Genomic DNA, 24,386 nt, shown 5'->3' on the forward strand with positions numbered 1-24,386 from the left:
GAGGGGGAGGCCTTCAACGAGATGGATTGACACTGTGGCTGCGATGATGGGCTCAAGTATAGCAGGGATTGTGGGGCTGGCGCGGGATCAGGCAGTGTTTCTTTCTACTGTGCATGGGGTCGCTATGAGTCGGAAACAACTCGACAGCACTTAACAACAACAACAACAGTCCCAAGATTAGTAGAGCACGGCAGGCTGCTGAATAAATGCTCGGCTACATGCAGGGTCCAAGTGTGCCAAAAAGCTAGAGACTTTCCTCAAAGTTGTCCCTTATATACTGGAAGCACACCACATTCCTAAAGCAGCTACTCAGCTGCTCTAGTAGATTCCACCATGGAGCTGATTACCAATCACACCATGGGGAATAACTACATCCAGCTGCCCAGACACTCAAAACCAGGTCCAGCCAAGTTGATACCTTAACTACCACACCATCACACTAAAATTGTGTTTAACCGCCAAAACCAAACCCAGTGCCATGGAATAGATTCTGACTCACAGAAACCCCTATTGGGTTTTCAAGGCAGTAAATCTTTATGGAAGTGGATTGTCTCATGTCCTCAGGCATAGTGGCTGGTGGGTTTGAATTGCCAACTCTCTGGTTAGTAGTCAAATGCCTTAGGCATTGTGCCACCAGAGCGCCTTAAAATTGTGTGAGAAACATTTATTATCTTCATTTTGCAGATGAAGAGGCTGAGATACAGACCAGTTAAGTAACTTGCCCAGTTAACATTCTTCTGGTCTCTATTCTCCCCATTATTTCCAGGCAAATGAAACTAAGTTCTAAATACACTCCACCTTTAGCCCTTTTTCCCTGTCAGGCTTCTTAAAACAAAACAAAACCAGTAAGCTGTAGTTTTACGGGAAGCCAAATGGTATAAATGAACCACAATATCGATTTTCCTACTCACAATTCAAAAAATACAATACAAAGTATAAGATCATGAGTAACAAACATATCTTTATAAAGTTGGGTAGAACATTTTTTATTACAAAGTCTTCATTCATTCTATACTGGCTTTTCCAGCTGAAGTTAACCAATGTAATCCAGGCGCTTTTTATTTTTCTCTACTCTGCTAGTGAAAGGAGCTCTGGTAGCGTAATGCCTCAGGCATTTGACTGCTAACCAGAAGGCTAATGGTTCAAATCCACTAACCACTCCTCAGAAGGAAGATTGGGCAATTTACTTCCATAGTGATACCACCTCGGAAACCCAAGGAGGGGTCGCTATAAGTCGGATCTGAGTTATAGATGGCAGTGAGAGAATTTGAGATCCTAGTGAAAGTCTGCTATTCTATTACTTAGGAGATAAAATCATGGGTGTAACAGTCCTAAACATATGTAGGTGCTTTGCTACATAGCAAAGAAGTATCTGGAGCCCTGGGGTGAGGAGCAGACAGGGGCAAGGCGGAGGGGGAAGGTTTCATCGGAATATCAAGTAGCATGGAAAAGTAAAGAGAAAGTTAAAAAGGTTTATCTTGATCAAAATTGTTAAAGTTTTTGAAGAAAGATGGAAGAGTGAAGGCATCAACTGGAAAGATATGGAGCAAAACATCCTAAAGAACCATTCCTCAAAGTGAAAATAAACAGACACACACCTTAAGAACAAAAAACTCAAACCCACTGCCACTGAGTTGATTCCGACTCATAGCAACCCGTTAAGGCAGTGTAGCTGTCCCATCAGGGTTTCCAAGGCTGTAAATCTATCTTTACAGATGCAGGCTGCCTCATCTTTCTCTCGCAGAGTGGCTGGTGGATTAGACCCACCAACCTTCTGGTTAGCAGTCTAATGCTTAATCACTACCACCAGACACAAAGCTTAAAGCTACTGCTGCCCACCTCTCATTTATGAGGTGTCCCTGCTTTCTCTGTGCTAGGACCAGTGTTTTCTACTCTATGTGCATGACCTTGTTTCATGCCACTGCAAGACTGAGAAGAAGCCTTGGTGGTGCAGTGGTTTCAGCTCTTGGCTGCTAACCAAAAGATCAGTGATTTGAACTCACCAGTTGCTCTGCAGGAGAAAAATATAGCAGTCTGCTTCTGTAAAGATTTACAACCTTGGAAACTTTATAGGGCAGTTCCACTTTGTCCTATGTTGTTGTTGTTGTTGTTATGTGCCGTCGAGTCGGCCCCGACTCATAGCGACCCCTCCTTGGGTTTCCGAGGCAGTATCACTACGGAAGTAGGATTGCCCAACCTTCCTTCCGAGGAGTGGCTAGTGGGTTTGAACCGCCAGCCGTCTGGTTAGCAGGCAAGCGTCTTAGCCACTATGCTACCAGAGCTATAGGGTCGATGTAAGTTCAAATTGACCCTACGGCAATGACTTTGGTCTGGATTTTTTGGAGCAACCCTGAGAATTGGTAGCTCCACCCCTTTTTTTGCAGGCAAGGACATTGTGGCTAAAAGCTAGCAGATCTCAGAGACAACGGTACTGAATTTCTTCCTGTAAGAGAGTATCACCCATGTGCTCTTGTGTGTACATAGAGAATCAGTAACCCACTCATCCTTTTAAGGGAGCTCTGGTAGCTTACTGCCTAAGGCACTTGACTGCTAACCAGAAGGCTGGTGCTTCAAACTCACCAGCCACTCCTCAGAAGGAAGATGGGGCAATCAAACCCGCCAGCCACTCCTCAGAAGAAAGATGGGGCAATCTACTTCCATAGTGATACTGCCTTGGAAACCCAAGGAGGGGTCGCTATGAGTCAGGTCCAACTCAACGGCACATAACAACAACAACAACATCCTTTTAGAGTGTCAACAGTGCCTACTGGTCTCCATTCTATCCAGGATTACATGTATAATAAAGCTTGCTCTTTGGTTGTCTAGAATATGTCAGCTTCCACTGCTGGGCAGGTTGGCCAGATGGTTCATGCACCTCCACCTCTCATATTGTGAGCATCTCCTCATAATCAAAAGCCATGCACTCTTTGAACAGTTCACTTCATCAGCACAGAGTCAGAGCACAAAGCCACACAAATACTGAATTCCCTAATATGTATCTGTATGTTTACATAAAAATAGAGTTCCATGATATTCTACCATTAATCTGCCAAATGGTTACATGGGAACAAAGTTTTTCATCTACAATAAAGCATAAATTATGACTTAAATCATACATAATGAAAACAAATGCATTGCGCTGCTGTGGAGTCAGATCTGACTCATAGTGACCCCCCCTTGGGTTTCTGAGGCGGTATCACTACAGAAGTAGATTGCCCACCCTTCCTTCTGAGGAGTGGCTGGTGGGTTTAAACCACCAGCCTTCTGGTTAGCAGTCAAAAGCCTCAGGCACTATGCCACCAGAGCTCCCAAATCATACACAGATGTATAATTAATATCTAATATATGGAAGGGAAACCCCATTAGAAATTTTCAAGGTTTATTCCTACCATTCCAAGGTTGTAGTCCTACCATTTAGCTTACATGTTTAAACTTTATTGTGTTCCATTTACCAGTTCAGTCTTTGCAGTCACATACACTTAGAATTAAATCCTTGTTTGGGGCTTTGCCATTTATTTGTCATTGATCTGAGGAGAGTTGTTAACCTTTCTCTACCTGTTGTTATTGTTCTCATTGTTGGTTTCACTTATAAAATGGAGAGAATGAAATCATGTATCCAAAGAGCCAAATATGGTACATAGTACATAGTAAGTGCTCATTCAAATGATAGCTATTGTTATATAACTCTTTTCAAAGTATATTACCAATCATTTGTTTCTGTGTATACAATAAGCTCCATTAGACGTTGAATTAAGATAGTAAAGTAAAGGATTATTTTACAACCATTAGAAAAGTCTCAAATCATATTGTATTAACAGTTACAATTAATTTGTAAATACTGATAATTAAATTTAAAACATACATCACAATCTTTTACTAAAAAATGATACAGTACTCTGGCCTATAACTTAGATGTATCTATGCCTACTTGTACATATATATATTTTTTAGATACATTGGTAGACAATCTAATGAAAGAAGTAATTTTTTATTTGTGGGATATTAATTTGGTATTAATACATTAAGTGAAGGTGTGGCATATGTAGAAAAAAATTAACATAGGCCTACTAGGACTTACATTTAATCTATACAAAAACAAAAATTTCATAAGATCATGAATTAAAAAAATGAAAAAATTTCTATTTTCAACCTCAAAATGTAAAGCAGAATGAATTTTAAGGGATGTTTCTCTTCTAAATACACTGAAAAATCTGAGGTCTACTGAACAAGGGCAACCTCCTTTGGAATATCAGGCTCCCTATAATTTACATAATGTTAATGTATTTTTCTAATGAAGACATGGGTATTGAAAGAATAATAAAGCATATACTGATTTGTCCAATTAAAAAATAATTCAATCTAAGAAAACAAATGATCACAATGTTAAAATAGTAACAAAGAATCTAAAGATAACTATAGCATCTGAAAATAAATGTTTCTCAAAATAAGATGATTTATAAGTTTCTTTAAAAGTTATTTGGAGTTTTATGATTTGGAGTTTTAAGCTTTATGAAAGAAATAGCCCAATTTGCACAAGCAGCCGAGTGCTTAACCTACTAGACCACCAGGGATTTCCAATATTCATTTAAACTAAAGATTGACAGGTAAAATATCCTTCAAGGAGAAGTACAGTTAGGTTCGAAGTTTACTAAAATTAAATAATCATGTAAGAAATGTTGGCTACATGTTGGAATTAACACTTTGAAATTCTGGGCATTTCTTCTGATAATTTTATCTAAAGTGATTTATTTTAAAACAAGAACAACAAATTGAGAACAGCTTAGAATCTTATTGTTCTCTGCTGATAGAAGAGTATATTCTTTTAATATTGACTTAGCTATAAAATACATATTGTTTTCCTTAGTTACAATGCTTTTCTGGATTACTTAATAGGCTAGTGTTAGGATTTAAAGGGAGAAAAAACAATTATTTGTGAAATATAGTGTTACATAATAGAAGGAAAAGGAAGAAAAATTTATTTGCACCTCCTTTAAGTTGTTATTTGCAAAACGTTGAGGTTTTCATTCTCTCCAGTTAGTGCAATTTATTTTTCTCCATGTCTCAGTAACAAACAATGTTATTTAGACTCTAACCTGGCACGCTACAACCTCTGGCCCGCCCTTGAGCCCCTCCATTGCAAAGGTCTCCAGGTGCAGTTTGGGTAGCTGCAGGGTGAAGTCATTCCTGCTTGCCGCAGTCCGTGACAGCGAGATCTGATCCCTGACCTAAAGGGAAAAAAACAGCATCAATGGTAATTCCCCTTCAGACACATTAACTGGGATGAACTGGGTCCCCTTGAGCCCACTGAGTGGACTTGCATTGATCGCTGGACCTGAAATCCATGAATAAATTTAGGACTAATTGATTTTTCGTTGCAAATAAATCTCTAATTCAGAGTGCTGGGGGAGAATGTTAAGAAGAAAAAGCATCCTCCTGCTTGCAATGAGGGAGGGGAAGAAGAGTCACTGGAGCTCTTCTGATCAAGAGGTTTCAAATTATTTTTTCACAGTTCTGCCCTCAACATAAAAATGAAAGCAGGACAAAATAGTCACAAAATGGAAAGCAAACAGCAGTCCCTGAATTATTATCGTTTTCTTAATAACACTCTTAATGTAACTAGTATTAATTGATATCTATTGGATACAATTGTTATTAGATATGAGTCTTTGAAAAGAAAACTTCAATAATATGAACCCTGGAATAAAAACAAATATACTCAACACAAAAGGATACTTTTGAAATACAAGAGGTTTGTTTGCCTTTTTCACTCTTCTTAAATTGTAGTAATTTTTAGAACTTCAGTCTTAACGATTAAATACACATAAACCAACTCACTCACACAAGTTCTAAGTAAGACAACGCTGAGACAAAATCAGTAGCATTTGTACTATATTTTTGGTATTCGGAAAGGTAACAACAACACAAACACATCACAGAGGTAGCAGAAAAACCGATTCTCAGCCAGTAAAGGAATCACATGCAGTTGATATTACACTGCCACCTTCTGGACAAATGAGAAAATGCTCCCTATAGAGTATAAATGGCTATGTGGAAAGGTTCAGAAACAGGTAGTTTGGTTTTTAATTTCCAAACTTAGCAAACCCTTAAAATTTAAGGTTTTTACTTGAATTTAAGATAAGTAAGTTTGAATTTAAGATAAGTAAGTTCTCATTTTCAATAATATAATTTAATAACGGGAGTTTTCTCATATGTAGGCATATTTTGTAACTTTTTTTATCCTTGAATAGATTTTAACAATTTATCTCTTTGATAGCATATATTTATTTGATAAATATTATACAACCAACTCAAAGACACAGAAAATAAAGAGTTTGTCTGAGGTAGAAAGATTAAAAGTGTGAAAATAATTAAAATAACATCAATTGCCCAAATAAATGTATTTATATCTCTATATTTTATCTGAGCAATTTCAAAGGTAACTTGGTAATAATATAACATAGGAACCTCCCTTTCATTTTTCTATTCTACTTGGGAAAACTTGTAAAACTCTCTGAATTATTTCTTGGTAATATAAATAAACTGTGCATGAAATGTACACATCCCCAAAAACTATCATGCTGTATAGAGCTCCTTTAACCAGCAAACACACAAACATATAATGACATCTTTAATTGTTCATGTTAATCAACGGGCATAAAAATCCTTATATTTCCATGGCTGATCTTAAGAATTTCTGTCAATATTTAAGACTGCAAAACCATACATTATAATGCAATTTTTATAATAGTATGAGTACTATCAAGCACGGTGTAGTTGCAATTCACGATATATATTTATCAGTTGCAAACATACACTAGAGTCCTCAGTCAAGATGGGGATGCTATTAAAGTTACTTAACATAGTAAGATAAATCATATTTTACAAATATATTTGCTTTAGGTTTTATATTTTATATGTATTATGCCATCTCTTGCTTTTTTTGTCACTGATGTGCACACAGATAAAAGAAAACATTAATGTGGATTAAGGTACTGAGAATTTATCAACATCAAACCGCTAGTGTTTTGCCTTCTACCCTTCTGAACCAAAGTCAATAGATCTAAATATTTTACTGCACCCTGGCCAATTCATTGTTTGATGTTTAAAAACTCACCCAGAATCAAAGAAAATTTATTAAATTTGAGCCCCCAAATGAGATACTATTAGCTTTGAAAGTCAAGTTTAACTGCGATATTGATGATTCTCTTTTTTCTGTGACAAAATTCACTAGGGAAATCCTGGATGTCAAAGTACAAAAGCAGATTGCTAATATGGGCAAAGGGGGGGGAGAAAACTATAAGCTATGTAGGTATAATCCACTACCCAGCTCAAGCAATGGAGGTCCTTTCACCCAATTAAAACCAGGCATCATGCTCCATCTGTGAAGGTGGACCTACAGTGAACAACATTTTATACTCTCTAAATAAACTTTATGGACAATATTACACTGGGGCATTCAGCATTTAAAACTCTGATTTATCGTCTAATTAACATGGTCCCTAAAACATTAAGTTATCTTAGTAATTTTTTTAAGACATACAAAAAATTCAAAATGCAGCTGCTTTTGCTAAATCTAATAATGGACATAATAACTACAGCATTATTTGCAGAATATGCATGTGTCAATACTTTCATTTCATTAGAAATTATCTGTTGAATGTTGGCAATGTCAGCAAGAGACAGTGCCCCTGACATGTAACAGAAGCACTATCATGAATTTCTCTACTGAAATTTTAAATTTTCTCCACTTTTAAATTAAACAGAAACCGTGAGAGTAGGTGCTAAAATGTTCTCAAAATATTCACAGGGAAACTTTTTTAAGTCTCAAAAAAGGAGTGGATAGGAATTCTTTTCTTTTAATGGAAAACAGGAGCAAAAGCATCATGTTGAAAGAATACAGTGCCACTACGAATGACAAGCAAACATCACAGTGCTGCAGAGGAACAGGAATGAAAGAGAGCAAAGAACAGCAAAAAATAAGAGGTGAGAGGGGGAGGAGGCTGGTCAGAAAGAATGCAGAAGGCAAGTAGGAATTTCAGGGTGTAAATTAGGATGAACAGGCCTGACTCAACAAGAAAGAACACTGTGAAAGATGCCTCTCACCTTAATGCATTAAAATTATTCATAAGAAAAATAGGACAGGCTCACAATAAAGTAAATAAAATCAAAAAAGAGAAATAATGTGGAATTTCTTTAGGAAATACTGCTCACTGGATACAATATGGTTCTTTTTAAGAATGAGAACCTAAAACAAACTTCTCTACTCTCAAGAAGATTTCTGAGGTCACAATATTAGAATAGTAAAATTATTTTTTTTCCTAAAAGGAAAAGTAGATGCACCATTTAAAGCATAAATTTTAATTTAAATTAGTATTTAAAAAAAAAAAAAATCAGTATGGATTAAATTACCATTTTAAATTTTAAATTACAATTTCAAAAGTTACTCTTTAATTCTGTTTACAGCACATCATTATTCATCATATAAGTAAGATTCTATGCGCTTTTCACTCTGATTTTATTGCTAGAAGCAATAAAATACATAAAATAATTTTCTCCTTTAAAGCAGCTAACAGTTCATTTTTAACATTAATTGTTCAGAAAAGTTCCCAATATAAATCTCAATTGTCAAATTGTATATATTTTTATAAGTCAATCAAACTACAATTTCATAACATTTTGACAAAGAATAAAGAAAAATATCTACATTATTGCATTCTAAAATTTGTACTTTTAGAAATACCAGTTTACATTCTTGCTTTCTTAGTACCTATTTTCAGAAAGCAAGCCTTCCTAATATATATGCCATAAGAAACAAGAGAAAGAGAAAAAAATAAACTTTCTAAAAAGTCAGTGTTATAAAATATGTTTACTCTATTATAACAATCTAGTTCCAGGTTTAAGTGATTCATAGACCAGTGTTGTATTGTTCCCATTCCTCTAAATAGCCATCATTCTGTTTTATAAATTTTCTGTATCCCTACTGTAACAAGAAAAAGCTAATTCTGCTACAGATGTATCAACTATGAAACTTAAATAAGTCATTTTTTAAGAAAACTTGCTCAACTCTCAAAATGAGGACTTATATTTTTTTATCATACACAGCTATAAATCTCTCTGGATTTAATGTTCTAATTTAAGGAAAAAAAAACTCATGAAATGTAGTACTAGTTGTATTTTAGAAATAGGATTTCAAGACAGAAGTAAAGTTACAGGTAAAAAACTAAGATAAAATTAAGAAAAACACATAAAAGAAGATATATATAAGATATATATGGTACTTAATCCTGAACAGATTAGACGATAGAAGAAATACAGAGTCACTGTACCAGAAAAGAATCACTTGTCATTCAACCATTCTAGGAGGAACTACATAATCAAGAACCAAAGGAACTGAAGGAAGAAGCCCAAGCTGCACTGAAGGGACTGAAAAAAAAAAAAAAAAAGTAGAAATGAGGCTCTAGGATTTGACAAAATGCCAATTGAGATATTTCAACAAACAGATGCAACACTGGAAGTGCTCACTTGTTTATGCCAAGAAATTTGAAAGACAGCTGCGTGACCAACCAACTGGAAAAGACCCATATTTGTGAACATTCCAAAGAAAGGTGATCCAATAGAATGTGAAAATTATAAAAAAATATTATTAATCACACACAAGTAAAATTTTGCTAAAGATAATTAAAAAAACAGTTGCAGCAGTACATCAACAAGGAACTGCCAGAAATTTCAGCCAGATTCAGAAGAGGATGTAGAATGAGGGATATCACTACTGATGTCAGATAGATTTTAGCTGAAAGCAGAGAATACCAGAAAGATAGTTCTCTCTGTTTTATTGACTACACAAAGGCATTCAGCTGTATTAATCATAACAAATTAAGGATAAATTGCAAACAATGGGAATTCCAAAACACTTAATTGTGCTCATGCAGAACCTGTACAGAGACCAAGTGGAAGTTGCTCAAAGTGAACAAAGAGATACTGTGTGGTTTTAAATCAGGAAAGGTGTGTGTCAAGGTTGTATCCTTTCACCATAGTTATCCAATCTGTACACTGAGCAAATAATCTGTGAAGGTAGACTATATAAAGAAGAAAAAAGCATCAGGATCAGAGGACGACTCATTAACAACCTGCAATATGCAAATGAGAAAACCTTGCTTGCTGAACGCAAAGAGGACTTGAAGCACTAACTGAAGAAAATCAAAGACTACAGACTTCAATATAGGTTACACCACAACATAAAGAAAACAAAAATCCTCAAAAATGGACCAGTATCACTGCTTGGTCACAGCCAGCTACCCAGAAGGACCGAGTAGTTTTATCGGTGGGCTTGGGACCACAGTCGCAGGGGACATCAAGCTCAATTGGCATAACATAGTATACAAAACACTGTTCTACCTCCTACTTTGGCAAGTAGCGACTGGGATCTTAAAAGCTAGCAAGCTGCCATCCAGATGCAACGATGCTCGTCCAGAGCAAAGAAGAAAGAAGAAAACCAAAAATTAATGGAAACGATTAGTTCTAGCAACTGGTACACCACCTGATCTACAGCATATATGACTGTGAGACCAGAAGAACTAGATGGTGCCCAGCTACCACTGTCATCCACTTGGAAGGGCAAGGAGATCCTAGATAGAGAGAGAGAACAATGTAGAACAAAACTCAAAATCATTTGGAGAAAAAAAAAAGGGGGGGGGGACCAGGTTTGCTGGTCTGATAGAGCCTGGTGGAACCCCTGAGATTATGGCTCCTAGCTGCCCTTCAGGTCTGGAATTGAACCCATGCCTGTGGTTTCCAGCCAAACAAAAGACAGGCATATGAGTTGAACATTTACCTCAGGTAGATACACTCCTCGGAGAGAACAATCATGGGAGAAAGAAGGGCTGCTTATGCACAGGGAGACAGCTCAGGGGGCAGGAGTGCATGGAGGGATGGACATTAGGAAGAGGTAACTATGGGGAGGAAGTGGGAAGGAGAGCTGTTGCATTCTGGTGAACTGTGGTCAATGTCATGAAACAAAGTGTATGTGAACTGCTGTATGGAAAGTGAATTTGCTCTGTAAATCTTCACCCAAATCACAATTTAAAAAAATAATAATTAAAAAAAAAATGGACCAATAAGCAACATCATGAAAATGGAGAAAAGATTGAAGTTGTCGAGGATTTCATATTACTTGGACCCACAATCAACATCCATGGAAAAAGCATCAAGAAGTCAAATGATATATTGCATTGGGCAAATCTGTTGCAAAAGATTTCTTTATAGTGTTTTAAAAAAAAAGCAAAGATGTCACTTTGAGGACTAAAGTGCAACTGACCTAAGCCTTTTTCAATCACCTTATATGCACGCAAAATCTGGGCAATGAATAAGGAAAACTAAAGAATTGATGCCGTTGAATTATAGTGCTGGTGAAAAATATTGAATATACCATGGACTGTCAGAAGGACAAAAAAATATGTCTTGGAAGAAGTACAGTCAGAAGGCTCCTTAGAAGAGAGGATGGTGAGACTTCATCTCACATACTTTGGATATTTTATCAGGAGAGACCAGTCCTTAGAGAAGAACATTATGCTTGGTAAAGTAAAAGGTCAGTCAGAAAAGGGAAGACCCTAAATGAGAAAGTTAAACATAGTGCTTAGAACGATGGGCTCAAACACAGCAACGGCTATAGGGTGGCACAGGACCAGGCAGTTTTGTTTTGTTTTGTTGTATATAGGGTCACGAGGAGTTGGAACCAACTTGCCAGTACCCAGCAACAACAATCCTGAATGCCTAGGAAAAGCTACTTATCTTTACTTCATATTCTTAATCTGCTCAAACTTTTATTTACTCCAATCTATTATGGCCTCCAATGATTCAAAATAAACATTATTATCAGAGATGTGCCCATACAAATACAGACTTTTACAACATTTCCTGTCATCTCCTTTCTTTTCATCCTATGTTCATGTTTTGCTTTGCCTCCATTCTCCTGCTTTCATTTGTCCTACTCCCCCACACACACTTCCATACCTACTTCCACTTCCATTCTTTCCTTGCTGCTTTTCTTTCTCCCTTTTATTTTCTTTTTTATCCTATGTACTACAACAGGGATCAGCACACTACAGCCCAGGGACCAAATTGAACCTACCACCTTTTATTATAAATAAAGTTTTATTTATCTTTTCATTTATCTATTATCTATAGCTGCTTTCTTACTATAATAGTAGAGCTGAGTAGCTGAGACAGACTTTATGGTCCACAAAGCCTAAAACAATTACTTCCTGGATCTTCTTAGAAAAAAGTTTGCCATCTCTTGCCCTCAAAAAAACCAAACTCACTGCATAGAGTGGATTCTGACTCATAGTGATCCCAACTGGGTTTCAGAGGGGGGTAAATCTTTACAGAAGTAGATGGCCCCTTCTTCCCTCCATGGAGCAGCTGGTGAGTTTGAACCACTGACCTGGTTAGCAGCCAAATGCCTTATTCACTACACCACCAGAGTTCCCTAGGGATATAGAAAAGCCTGTCAACATTTTTCACCACCATGTATAAAGTTTTTTAAAATGACCACTCTCATCAGAGAACTTATAAACAATTTCTTGTGAGTAAATCTTTTATCTACCAACACAGGATGCCATCTCACAGACATTTTTGGTTCTATTTTGGTCATTCATAAAATAAGTGCCATATCTCCTGACATATTTTCAAGATTAATACAGTCTAGTATACAACTTGACTGAGTCTACTCTTGCTGATATAACTACTAACCACTCAGTCCAATACCTAATCAACAGAATATTTGGTTAAACAAGTAGAATACTCATACTGCACGGTGTTGTGAATGGAAAGAGAAGATAACTAGTTATATTAACAATACGCTCTGTAACGACACTTGCATCAAGAAAACCATTATACATACAGAGGTTCCTATTACACATGCAATCAAGTAAGAATGTTATTCCACATTCAAAAATTCTACAGGGCAAAAGAAAGAATAAATTTTAAAAGATATATAGACAGTTCCTGGACTCTGGTATTTGCTCAGCGTTTGACACAAGAATCAGTGCAATGGAAATGACATACAAGAATTTGATCCAAATATCCACTGCTATCAAGTCGATTCAAATTCATACTGACCCTATAAGACACAGCAGAACTTCCCCAGAGGGTTGCCAAGGCTGTAATCTTTATGGAAGCAGACTACCACGTCTTTCTCCTGTATATTAGCTGGTAGCTTTAAACTGCTGACTTTTCAGTTTGCAGCCAACTGCTTTAATAACCACTGTGCCACCAGGGCTCTTTCCAATATTCTGATAGTCATATAAACCTACTGCCTTTCAGTCAATTCTGACTCATAGCAACCCTGTAGGGCAAAGTAGAACTACCCATAGAGTTTCTAAGGCTCTAAATCTTTATGGAAGCAGACTGCCCCATCTTTCTTCTGCAGAGCAGCCGGTGAGTTCAAATAGCCAACCTTTTGGTCAGCAGTCAAATGTTTTAATCACTGTGCCACCAGAGCTCCGATTAAAAAAACACTGCCATCAAGTCGATTCTGATGCAGCGACCCCCACTGGGTTTTCAAGGAAGTAAATCTTCACGGAAGTAGATTGCCCTATCTTCCTTCTGCAGAGTGGCTGGTAGGTTTGAACCTCCAACCTTCTAGTTAGCAGTCAAATGCCTTAGGTACTATGCCACCAGAGCTCCTTAGAACTCCTGATAGTCACGTGGAAAGGGATATCTGCCACCTTCTTTTACCTTTCCTTTTACTACTTAATGAAATGGATAAACAGACTGGGCAATCTACTTCCGTAGAGATAGCGCCTCAGAAATCCAAGGCGGGTCACATCAGTTGGAACTGACTTGACAACAGTGAGGTATTATTACTAACAATGATAGTACTTTCAAAAAAACTCTATACTTTCCAAAGAACTTGCTACACTACCTCAGTTGATTTTGCCATTCACCTTGTAAAACAATTATTATCATTGGTAATATGAGGATACTGACTTCACACTGCTCTCAGCACCAAACAAGAATGCCTGTTAATAACTATATATGGACAATTAACTATTGGGGAAAGGGTTTAAGGTTTGGTAATTCTTCCATTTCCTGAACTAAAAGAAACATTTTTTCCCCATTTTTTTTTTTTTTTTTTTTTTTGTCCTTTTTAGAAATCATAGGAAAATGGATAAGTTCCATAAAGGAGTTTTATGATAAACACTGGAGAATATTATCGAAACATCCTAACTTTCCTCAGTAGTTTTGCTGAACTTCTGGGCATTCTCATTTATTCTCTTTTTCTCTCTTTCTTCCCTTTTCTCTCTCTCTCCATCCCTCCTTCCCTCTCTCTCTCTCTCTTACACACACACACAACAATTATCCCGAGAGACATGTTACCTAAGTAGCGATCACCCACATATAATAGCTACAATCTCACATGGAAGATCTCCAAACTCCAGTGTCCCAGCATATATGCTATGCTCCACACTTGCTGGAATGAGTTCTTGACTCTGTCTCAGCAGAAGCAGGCACTATCCTAGCGCTGTAGCAAGCACAGAAACTCCTAATTTGAAAAGAAGGTGAGCAACTAGCCCACTTTTGTTGGGAAGTTTTTCAACTTAGCATACATCTCCAAAGCAGAGCCAGAACTCTCCAACGACTGCCAGCTGCTGTCACCAAAACAAAGAGGGAAAAACCACCACCACCCTACACGTCATAGTTACATCTCAATTATGGAACTGAAAAAAATACTGATCTCCTGAATCAGATTATCAAGCTGGTTATATCCCAATTAAGGATCTGAAAAATTGATCCCTCAAATTAAATTATCAAGCTGGGAAATAAGGTGATTTAATTGTGGACATCTTATAAAGACACTAGACAGCACGATAAATCTGTGGTGTAGTCTATCAACCACAGAATGTACCCCACCAACAGATTATCGTGATCTTGAGCTATCTAAACAGGCACAAAAACCCATACTTGAAAATAGAGAAATAAATTTACTAATTTTTATAGGCCTCACAGAGATATTTTCTTTCCTAGAGTAAATTATTTGAAAGGATAAAAACAGATGCATGCCAAAATTAATTATTTGGATCAGTTTAAGCAAAAAACAGTTAAGCACGTGTACATGACATTCTGCAGTGTCTTATCTTTAGTTTGTCAAGGTTTTTAAATCCCTCTTGAGCTGAAGTACCATTTTTAGCTTGGCTAGGTCAGAATGACACTGAACAATATGAATGATGACACACAAGACAGCTATATGGACAGAGTTGTCATCCGCAAGCCAGCTGTGCTAACACCTGTATGTCCTGCACAACTGATCTTCAGGAACTAGGATCAAGAAAGTGGGAATCGAGAGGAGCTCAAATATCATAAATAACATTGAGAGAGTCATTAATGAATCACTAAAAATTGTGGTCTTAGAAATAGAAGAACATGCTCAACTTTTAAAATACTGTCAGTTTTATAAATTAAAATTTATTTTATGAGCTTTCTACTCCTTATCATGCACTGAAAAGTAAAAATCAAAGATAACCATCTAAGATTATTATTCTAGTTAACCATTTTTAAGATAAAATTATAAAATCACATTTAAAGATTCGACTGTTTTCACCTATCATATCCTGCTTATCTTATTCCACAATCTACTCTAAGAAGAAAAGTAAACATCAAACTGGCCATTCTCTGTAAATTCACTGTTAACACACCTCTCTTTCCTAGAGACATTCTTATACTTGAATTTAAGCTTTGCTTTAGCTCTTGATTAAGAAGCTCTGGTGGTACTGTGGTTAAAACATTGGGCTGTTAACCAAAAGGTCAGCAGTATTAACCCACAGCCACTCCATGGGAGAAAGATGAGGTTGTCTGCTTCCATAAAGATTTACAGCCTCGGAAATCCTATGAGGTCTGCTATGAGTCAGAGTTGACTCGATGGTGGTGGGTCTCTGGGTTAGCTCTTGATGAAGGAGCTCTGGTGGCACTGAGGTTAAAGCATTGGGCTACTAACCAAAAGGTCAGCAAATTGTACTCACCAACTGCTCCACGGAAGAAAGATGAGGCAATGTGTTTCCATAAAGATTTACAACTTTGGAAACTCTATGGGGCAAGGGTCACTATGAGTAGGAATTGACTCAATGGCAGAGAGTTTGGTTTGGTTTAGCTTTTGCTTAACCTTGACAAACTAAAGATAAGACACTGCAGAATGTCATGTACACGTGCTTAACTGTTTTTTGCTTAAACTGATCCAAATAATTAATTTTGGCACAGTAAAATGGCAATGTTGTTGTTGTTGTTGTTACGTGCCGTCAAGTCGGCCCCGACTCATAGCGACCCCTCCTTGGGTTTCCGAGGCAGTATCACTACGGAAGTAGGATTGCCCAACCTTCCTTCCGAGGAGTGGCTGGTGGGTTTGAACCGCCAGCCTTCTGGTTAGCAGTCAAGTGCTTTAGCCACTATGCCGATGCCATTTTTAGCATTCAAATAATAAATAAAGATGGTGCCCGACTACCAATGCCAACCACTCAGGAAAGGATCAAATCTTGAGATCCTGGATAGAGTGGGAGGAAAAACATGGAACAAAATCCAAAAACTCAGTAATGATCAGAATTACTGGTGAGACCCCAATATTATGGCCCTGGGATACATTCTGGGCCTGCAATAAAACTCACTCCCACAGGCTGGCTCTCAGCCCAATAGTAAATAAAATGTACATGCAGACCACTCAACCTAGGTGACGCACCCACATATTTTATGGAGAGATGCATCCCTTGGAGCAATCGACCACGGGGCACCAGAGGGGCAACATTCACATGGAGGAAATGCAGGACACACAGGAGTGCATAACTATGAGGGGCACAGGGGGAGAGGGGTTTACTAGGCAGGGAGGGGAGGAGACTGGGTTAGGGTTGGGGATGGTAAATGGGGAGTGAAACTAAATGTACATGAAATGTTGAATGTAAAACAAACCCTGCTCTGTAAAAAATAATAATAAATAAATAAAGCAGGCAACAATATCAGCAAGACTTTCTTGGAATCTAGAGTTAGCTTTAGTTCTGCTCAGAGACTACGTAATAGTAAAAATCTGGCTCATTCAATAAGCATTCATTAAGTGCCTTCTGGGTACCAGGCACTGTGATAAATGTAGAGGATATAAAAATTAAGCAGACAGAATTCCATCCCTCAAAGACCTCAAATTCTAGTGGTATAATTAATCTCTCAAAATGCATTTTCTAGCCTCACATTTATCTATAATGTCTTGTTTCTCCTGTCAATTTGCTATACCACCTTCTCTCTTTGCCAAAAAGTGTTAACAGCAATCATTCTCAAACCTTTGTCATTAGCCCTGACTTTCCCCCTGCGGTTTAGACTGATTATTCCATATTACCTTAAATGTGGTATCTCCAAAACCAACCTCATCATTGTCTCCCTTCCTCTATTTTAAAAAAAAAAAAAAAAATCCCTGATCTTCTTTTTGTATCCCCAATATCAGTTGAAGGTATTATTTCATCACGGAAATCAACCTCTCCTGCCCATTTTTTTCCCCAAATACCATTTTACTAAAAAAGTTTCCTATCCTTTCCTTCTGACACTTTCTACCATCACTGTTCCGGTTCAAACCTTCACCAGCCCTCATCTAGCCTAAGCTAGTCTCCTAATGTTGTTGTTAGTTGCCCTTGAGTCAGCCCCCAACTTATGATGACCCAATGCACAACTAGATTAGATCACTGCGATCCACAGGGTTTTCACAGGCTGACGTTTTTGGAAGTAGACTGCTATATTTTTCTTCCTAGTCTGTCTTGGTCTAGAAGCACCACTGAAACTGTTCAGCATCATAGCAACATGCATGGCTCCGCTGACAGACAAGGGTGGTAGATGCATTTGAGGTGGATTGGCCAGGCACCAAATAAGAGTCTCCCACATGGAAGGCGATAATTCTATCATTGACTGTACCACCACTGCCCTCATCACCTTCTAACCAAAAAAAAGACCAAACTCACTGCCATCGAGTTGATTCTGACTCATAGCAACCTGTGGTAGTTAAGGTTGTGTGTCAGCTTGGCTGGGCCTGGTTGAGTGGCTGGGCAGCTGGATGTAGTATTCCCCATGATGAGACTGGTAATCAACTCCATGGGAGTTGGATGGTCTGCTTCCTGTATATAAGAAGCTTTGAGATTGGTCTCCAGCTTATAGCACACTTGAACCCTGCATGTAGCCATGTCATTGTTCAGCAGCCTACCATGCTCTACTGACCTTGGGACTTTCAACGGACTTGAATTAATGGCCTGCCATGTGGTTTGGTAACATCGGGACTGTGCCTTTTTAATTGAAACCTTGCCCTTGTCAGTCTCAGCAGCCAGCAGCTGTCCCAGTGAAGAAAAGCCCCTAGCATCAATGGGCCAGGAGCAGGAGGCAGAGCTGAAGCGCAAAGTTGAGGGGCTTTCACCCAGCTCTTCCTAGATCCTGGCACTTTGAATTCGGACTTAAATCCTCCAAACTGTAATAGAATAAACTCCTGTTTGTTCAAGCTATCCCATTTGTGACATATTCTTGTCAGAACGGCACTAGATAACCACAACATGACCCTTTGAGTTTCCAAGGGGGTAAATCTTTACAGAAATAGATTGCCCAGTCTACCTTCTGCGGAGTGGCTGATGGGTTTGAACCACCAGCCTTCTAGTTAGTAGTCAAATGCCTTAGGCACTATGTCACCAGAGCTCCTTAGCCTCCCTAACAGAGTTCTATATTTACAGACTCATGTCTCTTAAAACAATGTTGATTACTCACCTTTCCCAGTATGTAAATCTGTCCTCCAGCACTTAAATCAATAAGGATATCTGACTGCGACATTCTCTAGCTTAAACCCTAGTGAATCCCCACTGCCCTCATGATAAGATCCAAGGTTTTTAGCATGGCCAAAAATAAAAACTTTTCTAGGACTTAGCTTCTACTTGCCCCATTTAGCCTCCTTAACTTAATGCTGAACTAAGGGCATATGGTTGTTCACGCTTCCATGCATTTGCTCTCTGCTAGAATGCCTTTCCCATCTTTCTTCAGGCTTCAATATCCCACTCAGGCATTATTTTCTTCTAATGAACCTTCAGTCAACCTCTGTGTTTTCCAAATATGCCTCATAACTGAATGACTTTATTTAAATGGATGTAGAACTTCATCTTATGGATATATACTTACCATGGTACACTGAAACTATCCATTTCCCTCTCTTCCTGAAGGAAAGAGACTCTGTGTGTGTGTGTACATATACATATACACACACATACATATATTTATACATATACTACTACTCACTGCCATCGAGTCAGATCTGACTCATAGCAACCCCTCCTTGGGTTTCTGAGGCAGCATCACTACGGAAGTAGTATATACATAGGAGCTCTGGTGGTGTAGTGCTCAAGGCATGTGACTGCTAACCAGAAGGCTTGTGGTTCAAACCCACCAGCCACTCCCCAGAAGGAAAGTTGGGCAATCTACTTCCATAGTGATACCACCTCAGAAACCCAAGGAGGAGTCGCTATGAGTCAGATCCAACTTGACAGCAGTAAGTTTGGTTTTGGTTTTTTGTTTATATATATATATATTTGTTTCCTCAGAGGCTACTACAGTGTGTGGAACATAATATGCACTCAAAAAAAAAAAAAAACATTTACTGAACTAAACTGTCGATAGTTAAATGTCGTGTTTTATGATGGATTAGCATGTATAAGTAATTTTACTGAAAAAATAAGTCCAAAACAGTGTCAACAAAGCTCCTGTGACTTCATATTTCTCTTTCTGGTGCCATTTCAGCCTGATAAATTTAAAAGATTTGAAGACACAAGGTCTTCTAGAGTATAGGCTTCTGGATTCTGACTTCCTATTATAGCTTTTAGATAATTTACTGAGAAGGTACCTAACACTTTTCAGTGAGGTTTCAGGTACCTTAAAAGTTCATAAAACACTAAGATCATCCATAGGAAGCACTGTAATCAATCTTTCCAAACTTGTAGGGCCCAAGAAATCTCTAAATGTTTCAAGAACCCAGCCATCCATCCAGTTCAACAAAAAACTGCTACTAAAAATTTTCAGATTCTTCACTACATTCCAGTTTTACTCAAATCCTCTCATTTTCACTTCCAATTGTGTTAAAAGAAGATATCTTTTAAGCACTGGGTTAAACTCACTGCCAATGAGTAAATTCCAATTCATAGTGACTGCATAGGACAGAGTAGAACTGCCTCATAAGGCTTCCAAGGCTGTAAATCTTTATGGAGGCAGACTGTTTCATCTTTCTCTCAAGGAGCAGCTAGTGGGTTTGAACCACTAACTGGTTAGCCATCAAATGCCTTAACCATTGTACCACCACAGCACCTTAGGCACTTGGTAAAACTCATTGCCATCAAGTTGATTCTGACTCATAGTGACCCCCATTGGGTTTCCAAGGCTGTAAATCTTTATGAAAGTAGATTGCCTCAGCCAACCTTCTGGTTAGCAGCCAAATGCCTTACCCACTACACCATCAGAGCTGCCAGGCACTTAGTTTTAAAAAAAGAAAGAAAAAAAAACCACTAAACTCACTGCCATCAGGTCAATGCCAACTCATAGCAACCTCCATTGGACTTCCGAGGAGGTAAATCTTTACGGAAGTATATTGTCCCATCTTCCTTCTGCAGAGCATCTAGTGGCTTTGAACCACCAACCTTCTGGTTGGCAGTCAAACACCTTAGGCACTGTGCCACCAGAGCTCCTTATAGGCCCTTGGTTAGTACCCAATAAATACTCTGTTGTTGTTGTTGTTGTTAGGTGCCATCAAGTTCGCACTGACTCATAGCAACCCTACGTACAAGAAAACAAAATATTACCCAGTTGTATGCCATCCTCACAATCCTTGCTATACTTGGGCCCATCATTGCAGTCACTGTGTCAATACATCTTGTTGAGGGTCTTCCCCTTTTTCACTGACCCTCCACTCTACCAAGCATGAGATCCTTCTCCAGAGAATGGTCACTTCTGACAACATGATCAAAGTAGGTGAGACAAAGTCTAGTCATTCTCACTTCCAAGGAGAATTCTGCCTTCAGTTCTTCCAATAGATAATTACTTCATTTAATTTTCTCATACATAATCCTAAATAACACAGACATACGGTGCAATTATCTTGGCTAAATATTTTTTATATAATCATTCTATTTCTTTTTTCCACATAATATAAACACTTAATCATGTTTGAATGAGCTCTTTATTTAAATAAAATCTTAATTCCTGAGACTCTGCATGTGGTATCAGTAATACTGGAGTTATGTGGGGGGAGAGGGAGTGAAACCTACCATCTGCATTCCTGAGTTTGCAGATTTATTTAATATATTTCTAGGAACTTGTATCCAGAATATATAAAGAACTCTAATAACTCAAAAATGAAAAGACAAAGGACACAATTAAAAAGGGGCAAAATATCTGAATAGACATTTTTCCAAGAAAGATATACTAACAACCGATACACACATGAAAAGATATTCAATATCATTAGTCATCAGAGAACTGCAAAACAAGATCACAATACCACCACTTCAAATCACTAGGATGGTTGGTTCTTTGAAAAGATCAACAAAATTGACAACTATTTAGCTAGACTGACAGAAAGAGAGAGAGAGAAGACTTAAATTACTAAAATCAGGGATGATAGTGGGGACATTACCATCAGCCATACAGAAATTTAAAAGAGGATTATAAGAGAACATTATGAGCAACTGAAATTGAAAATTTTGAAAACAGACATTAAAATAGAAAAACTCCTAGAATTTCCTACCAAAATTGACTCAAGATGAAATAAAAGGGACTTCTGGCAAGATGGTGTTATAGGCAAACAAGCTATGCAGATCCTCTATGAAAAAGAAATGAGAAACCAAATGAAACTGATACAAGGGATAGCCCTACAATGCTGAGCTTCAAAGAGAAAGAAGTAGAGGAAATGCCAACTAGTAGAAGAAACTGAATGAAAACAGAAAATAAGGAGACAAACAGAGCTGCCTACTGGCCTGATGATGTGGCCATTTTGAATATTTGTAAGCAGGGTTCCAATCTTGGTAGCAACCACTTGCCAAGGACTGCACCAATCGCTGAGGACTGCACCACTTGCTGAGGGCACCACACTGGTGACTAGTGACCAGAAAGGTGTGATATTCTCCTTGTTCCCCTTGGATCCTACACCCTCCCAGTGAATGGATGTGTGGCCTTCTGCCACTCCCACCCATCTTCTGGACAGGCAGGAATTCCATCCTGATACCAGCTGTATTCTGGGTAGGCAGAACTGGTTCTGGGACTAGGTGCCCTGCTCCCAACCACTTTTTGGGCCAACAGGAACTTTTCTGGGACCAGGTGCCCTATACTCAGCCACCTTTGAAGATAGCAGGAATGTTTCCTGGGACCAGATGCCTTGACCATAGCCACTTTGGGGCTGGCAAGAACTCCTTCCAGAACCAGATGCCTTGCTCCCAGTCACCTTTTAGACTAGCAGATACTTTTTTGGGTCCAGGCACCCTGTTCCCAGAAACAGGAACTAGTTCCAGGACTAGCCGCCCTGCTCCCAGAGGCCTTTTAGGCTGGCAGGAATTATTTCTGCAGCCAGATGCCCTACACACAGTAGCAATTAGGGACAGCAGGAACTTTTTCTGGGAGCAGGGGCCCTGTGTCCAGTAGCCTTTTGGTTACCTTCTGTGTAGGCAAGCACTAGTGCCAGGACCCAGAGCCCTGCTCTCATCGACATTTTCAGCCAGCAGAAACTTTTCCTGAGGCCAGGTGTTTGACACCCAGCCACTGTTAGGGATGGCAGGAACCCCTGGGAGCAGAGGCCTTGTGTCAATCTGCATTTTGGGACAGCAGGAACATTTTTCTATGACCAGACATCCTGCCCCCAACTGCCTTTTGGGCCAGCAGAAACTTCTCCTGGAATCAGGCACCTTGCTTCCAGCTGCCTTTAGCCTGGCAGGAACTCTTTCTGGGTGCAGGTACCCTGTTACCAGACATCTTCAGGGCCAGCAGGAACTAGTCTGGGATCAGGCACTCTGCTCCAGTTGCCTTCTATGTAGGTAACAACAGTTTCAGAACCAGGTGTCCTGCCTGCAGCTATCTTTTGGGATGGCAGAACTTTTGGAGGGACCAGGTGGCCTACCCAAAGCTGCATTTTAGTATAGCAGGAACAGTAGACACCCTACTTCCTGCCACATTTGGGACAGCAGGAACTCCTTTTTGGACCAGGTACCCTGCCTCTAGCTGTCCTTTGGATCAGCAGGAACACCTTCTGGGACTAGAAGCCTTGCCCCCCAGCTGTCTTTTGGGGTCACAGAAGTTCCTTGGGAACCAGGTACCCTACTCCCCACCACCTGTTTGGTCAGCAAGGAACACTTACCAGGTGCCCTGACCCTAAAATCTTGTATTCTGGTGTTTTTTGCTTTTTTTTTTTTTTCCTTTTAATTATTCCTTTGTTTTTCTCCTTTCTTTATATTTTGTCTTTTCTTTCCCTTTCCTGGTTCTTGATATTTTTCCTTTTCCTTGTTCCCTTCTTTTTTCTTTCTTTTATTCCTTTTCTTTTTCCCATCCTTCTTTTTTTTTGCCCATTTCCTCTTTACTATTCTTTTTTTCTCTTCTCCCTCATCCCCAGATTGGGGGGGGGGTCTTTCTTTTTCTCTTTCTTTTCTTGTCTTTCTTCCCTTTTATTTTTATTTTGATTTATTTTATTCTTGTTGTGCTTGTTGTTATTATGTTATGTGGTTTTCTTTGTTGTTCTCATTTTTTTGGAGTGTTTTTTGTTTGTTTATGTACTACCAGGCAAGAGACAGCAATGGTGTCCATACAACTCAACCACATCTGCACCTCCTGCAGCCCACCCACTAGGTGAGGGCAACTGTTCCTTCTGCACCAGCTGATCAATGGTAGACAACTGCCAGCATCAGCCCAACCCACTTTCAACTGCTCTGCATGAACATAACACAGATCTGTGCACACATTCTCAACTCTATCATACTCAGCAGAAGACAGTTGATGAGTGCCTAAGTGATGACAAATTAACAAGTAAAGGAGAACATCAGCCCGCAACTTCATTACACACACACACACACACTCACACATACATATATGTACACGTATATACAAAAAAGTCTTGGGCAAATCACTCTAACATACAATCACCACTTAAACCTAAACACATCATAATGTTTCAGACACATCTGACAATCCCAGTGAACACAAAGAAGCAAGATAAAGTAGTATAAACAAAGGACCAGAATACAAAGCCAGCAACCCTTCCTGAAAAAAAAAAAAAAAAGTGGCTTGAACTACCTGGTAAAGAATTCAAAAGAATTATATTTAGGTACTTTCAATGGATTGAGAAATAGATCAAGGGGAGCAATAAC

General features: G+C 38.6%; 1 protein-coding gene across 1 annotated transcript in view; it reads right to left on the minus strand.

Moving 5' to 3' along the window:
* CCDC171 (coiled-coil domain containing 171) overlaps positions 1 to 24,386 on the minus strand; it is a 466,256-nt gene that overhangs the window by 109,683 nt on the left and 332,187 nt on the right. Inside the window, exon 22 of the mRNA XM_007954161.2 lies at positions 5,094 to 5,225. Coding sequence (XP_007952352.1) covers positions 5,094 to 5,225 — 132 coding nt within the window. The remainder of the gene's footprint in view (positions 1 to 5,093; positions 5,226 to 24,386) is intronic.

This window comes from Orycteropus afer, unplaced genomic scaffold, assembly GCF_000298275.1.
Source record: "Orycteropus afer afer isolate SDZICR_OR568_19922 unplaced genomic scaffold, OryAfe1.0 scaffold00435, whole genome shotgun sequence".
NCBI classification, from domain to species: domain Eukaryota; kingdom Metazoa; phylum Chordata; class Mammalia; order Tubulidentata; family Orycteropodidae; genus Orycteropus; species Orycteropus afer.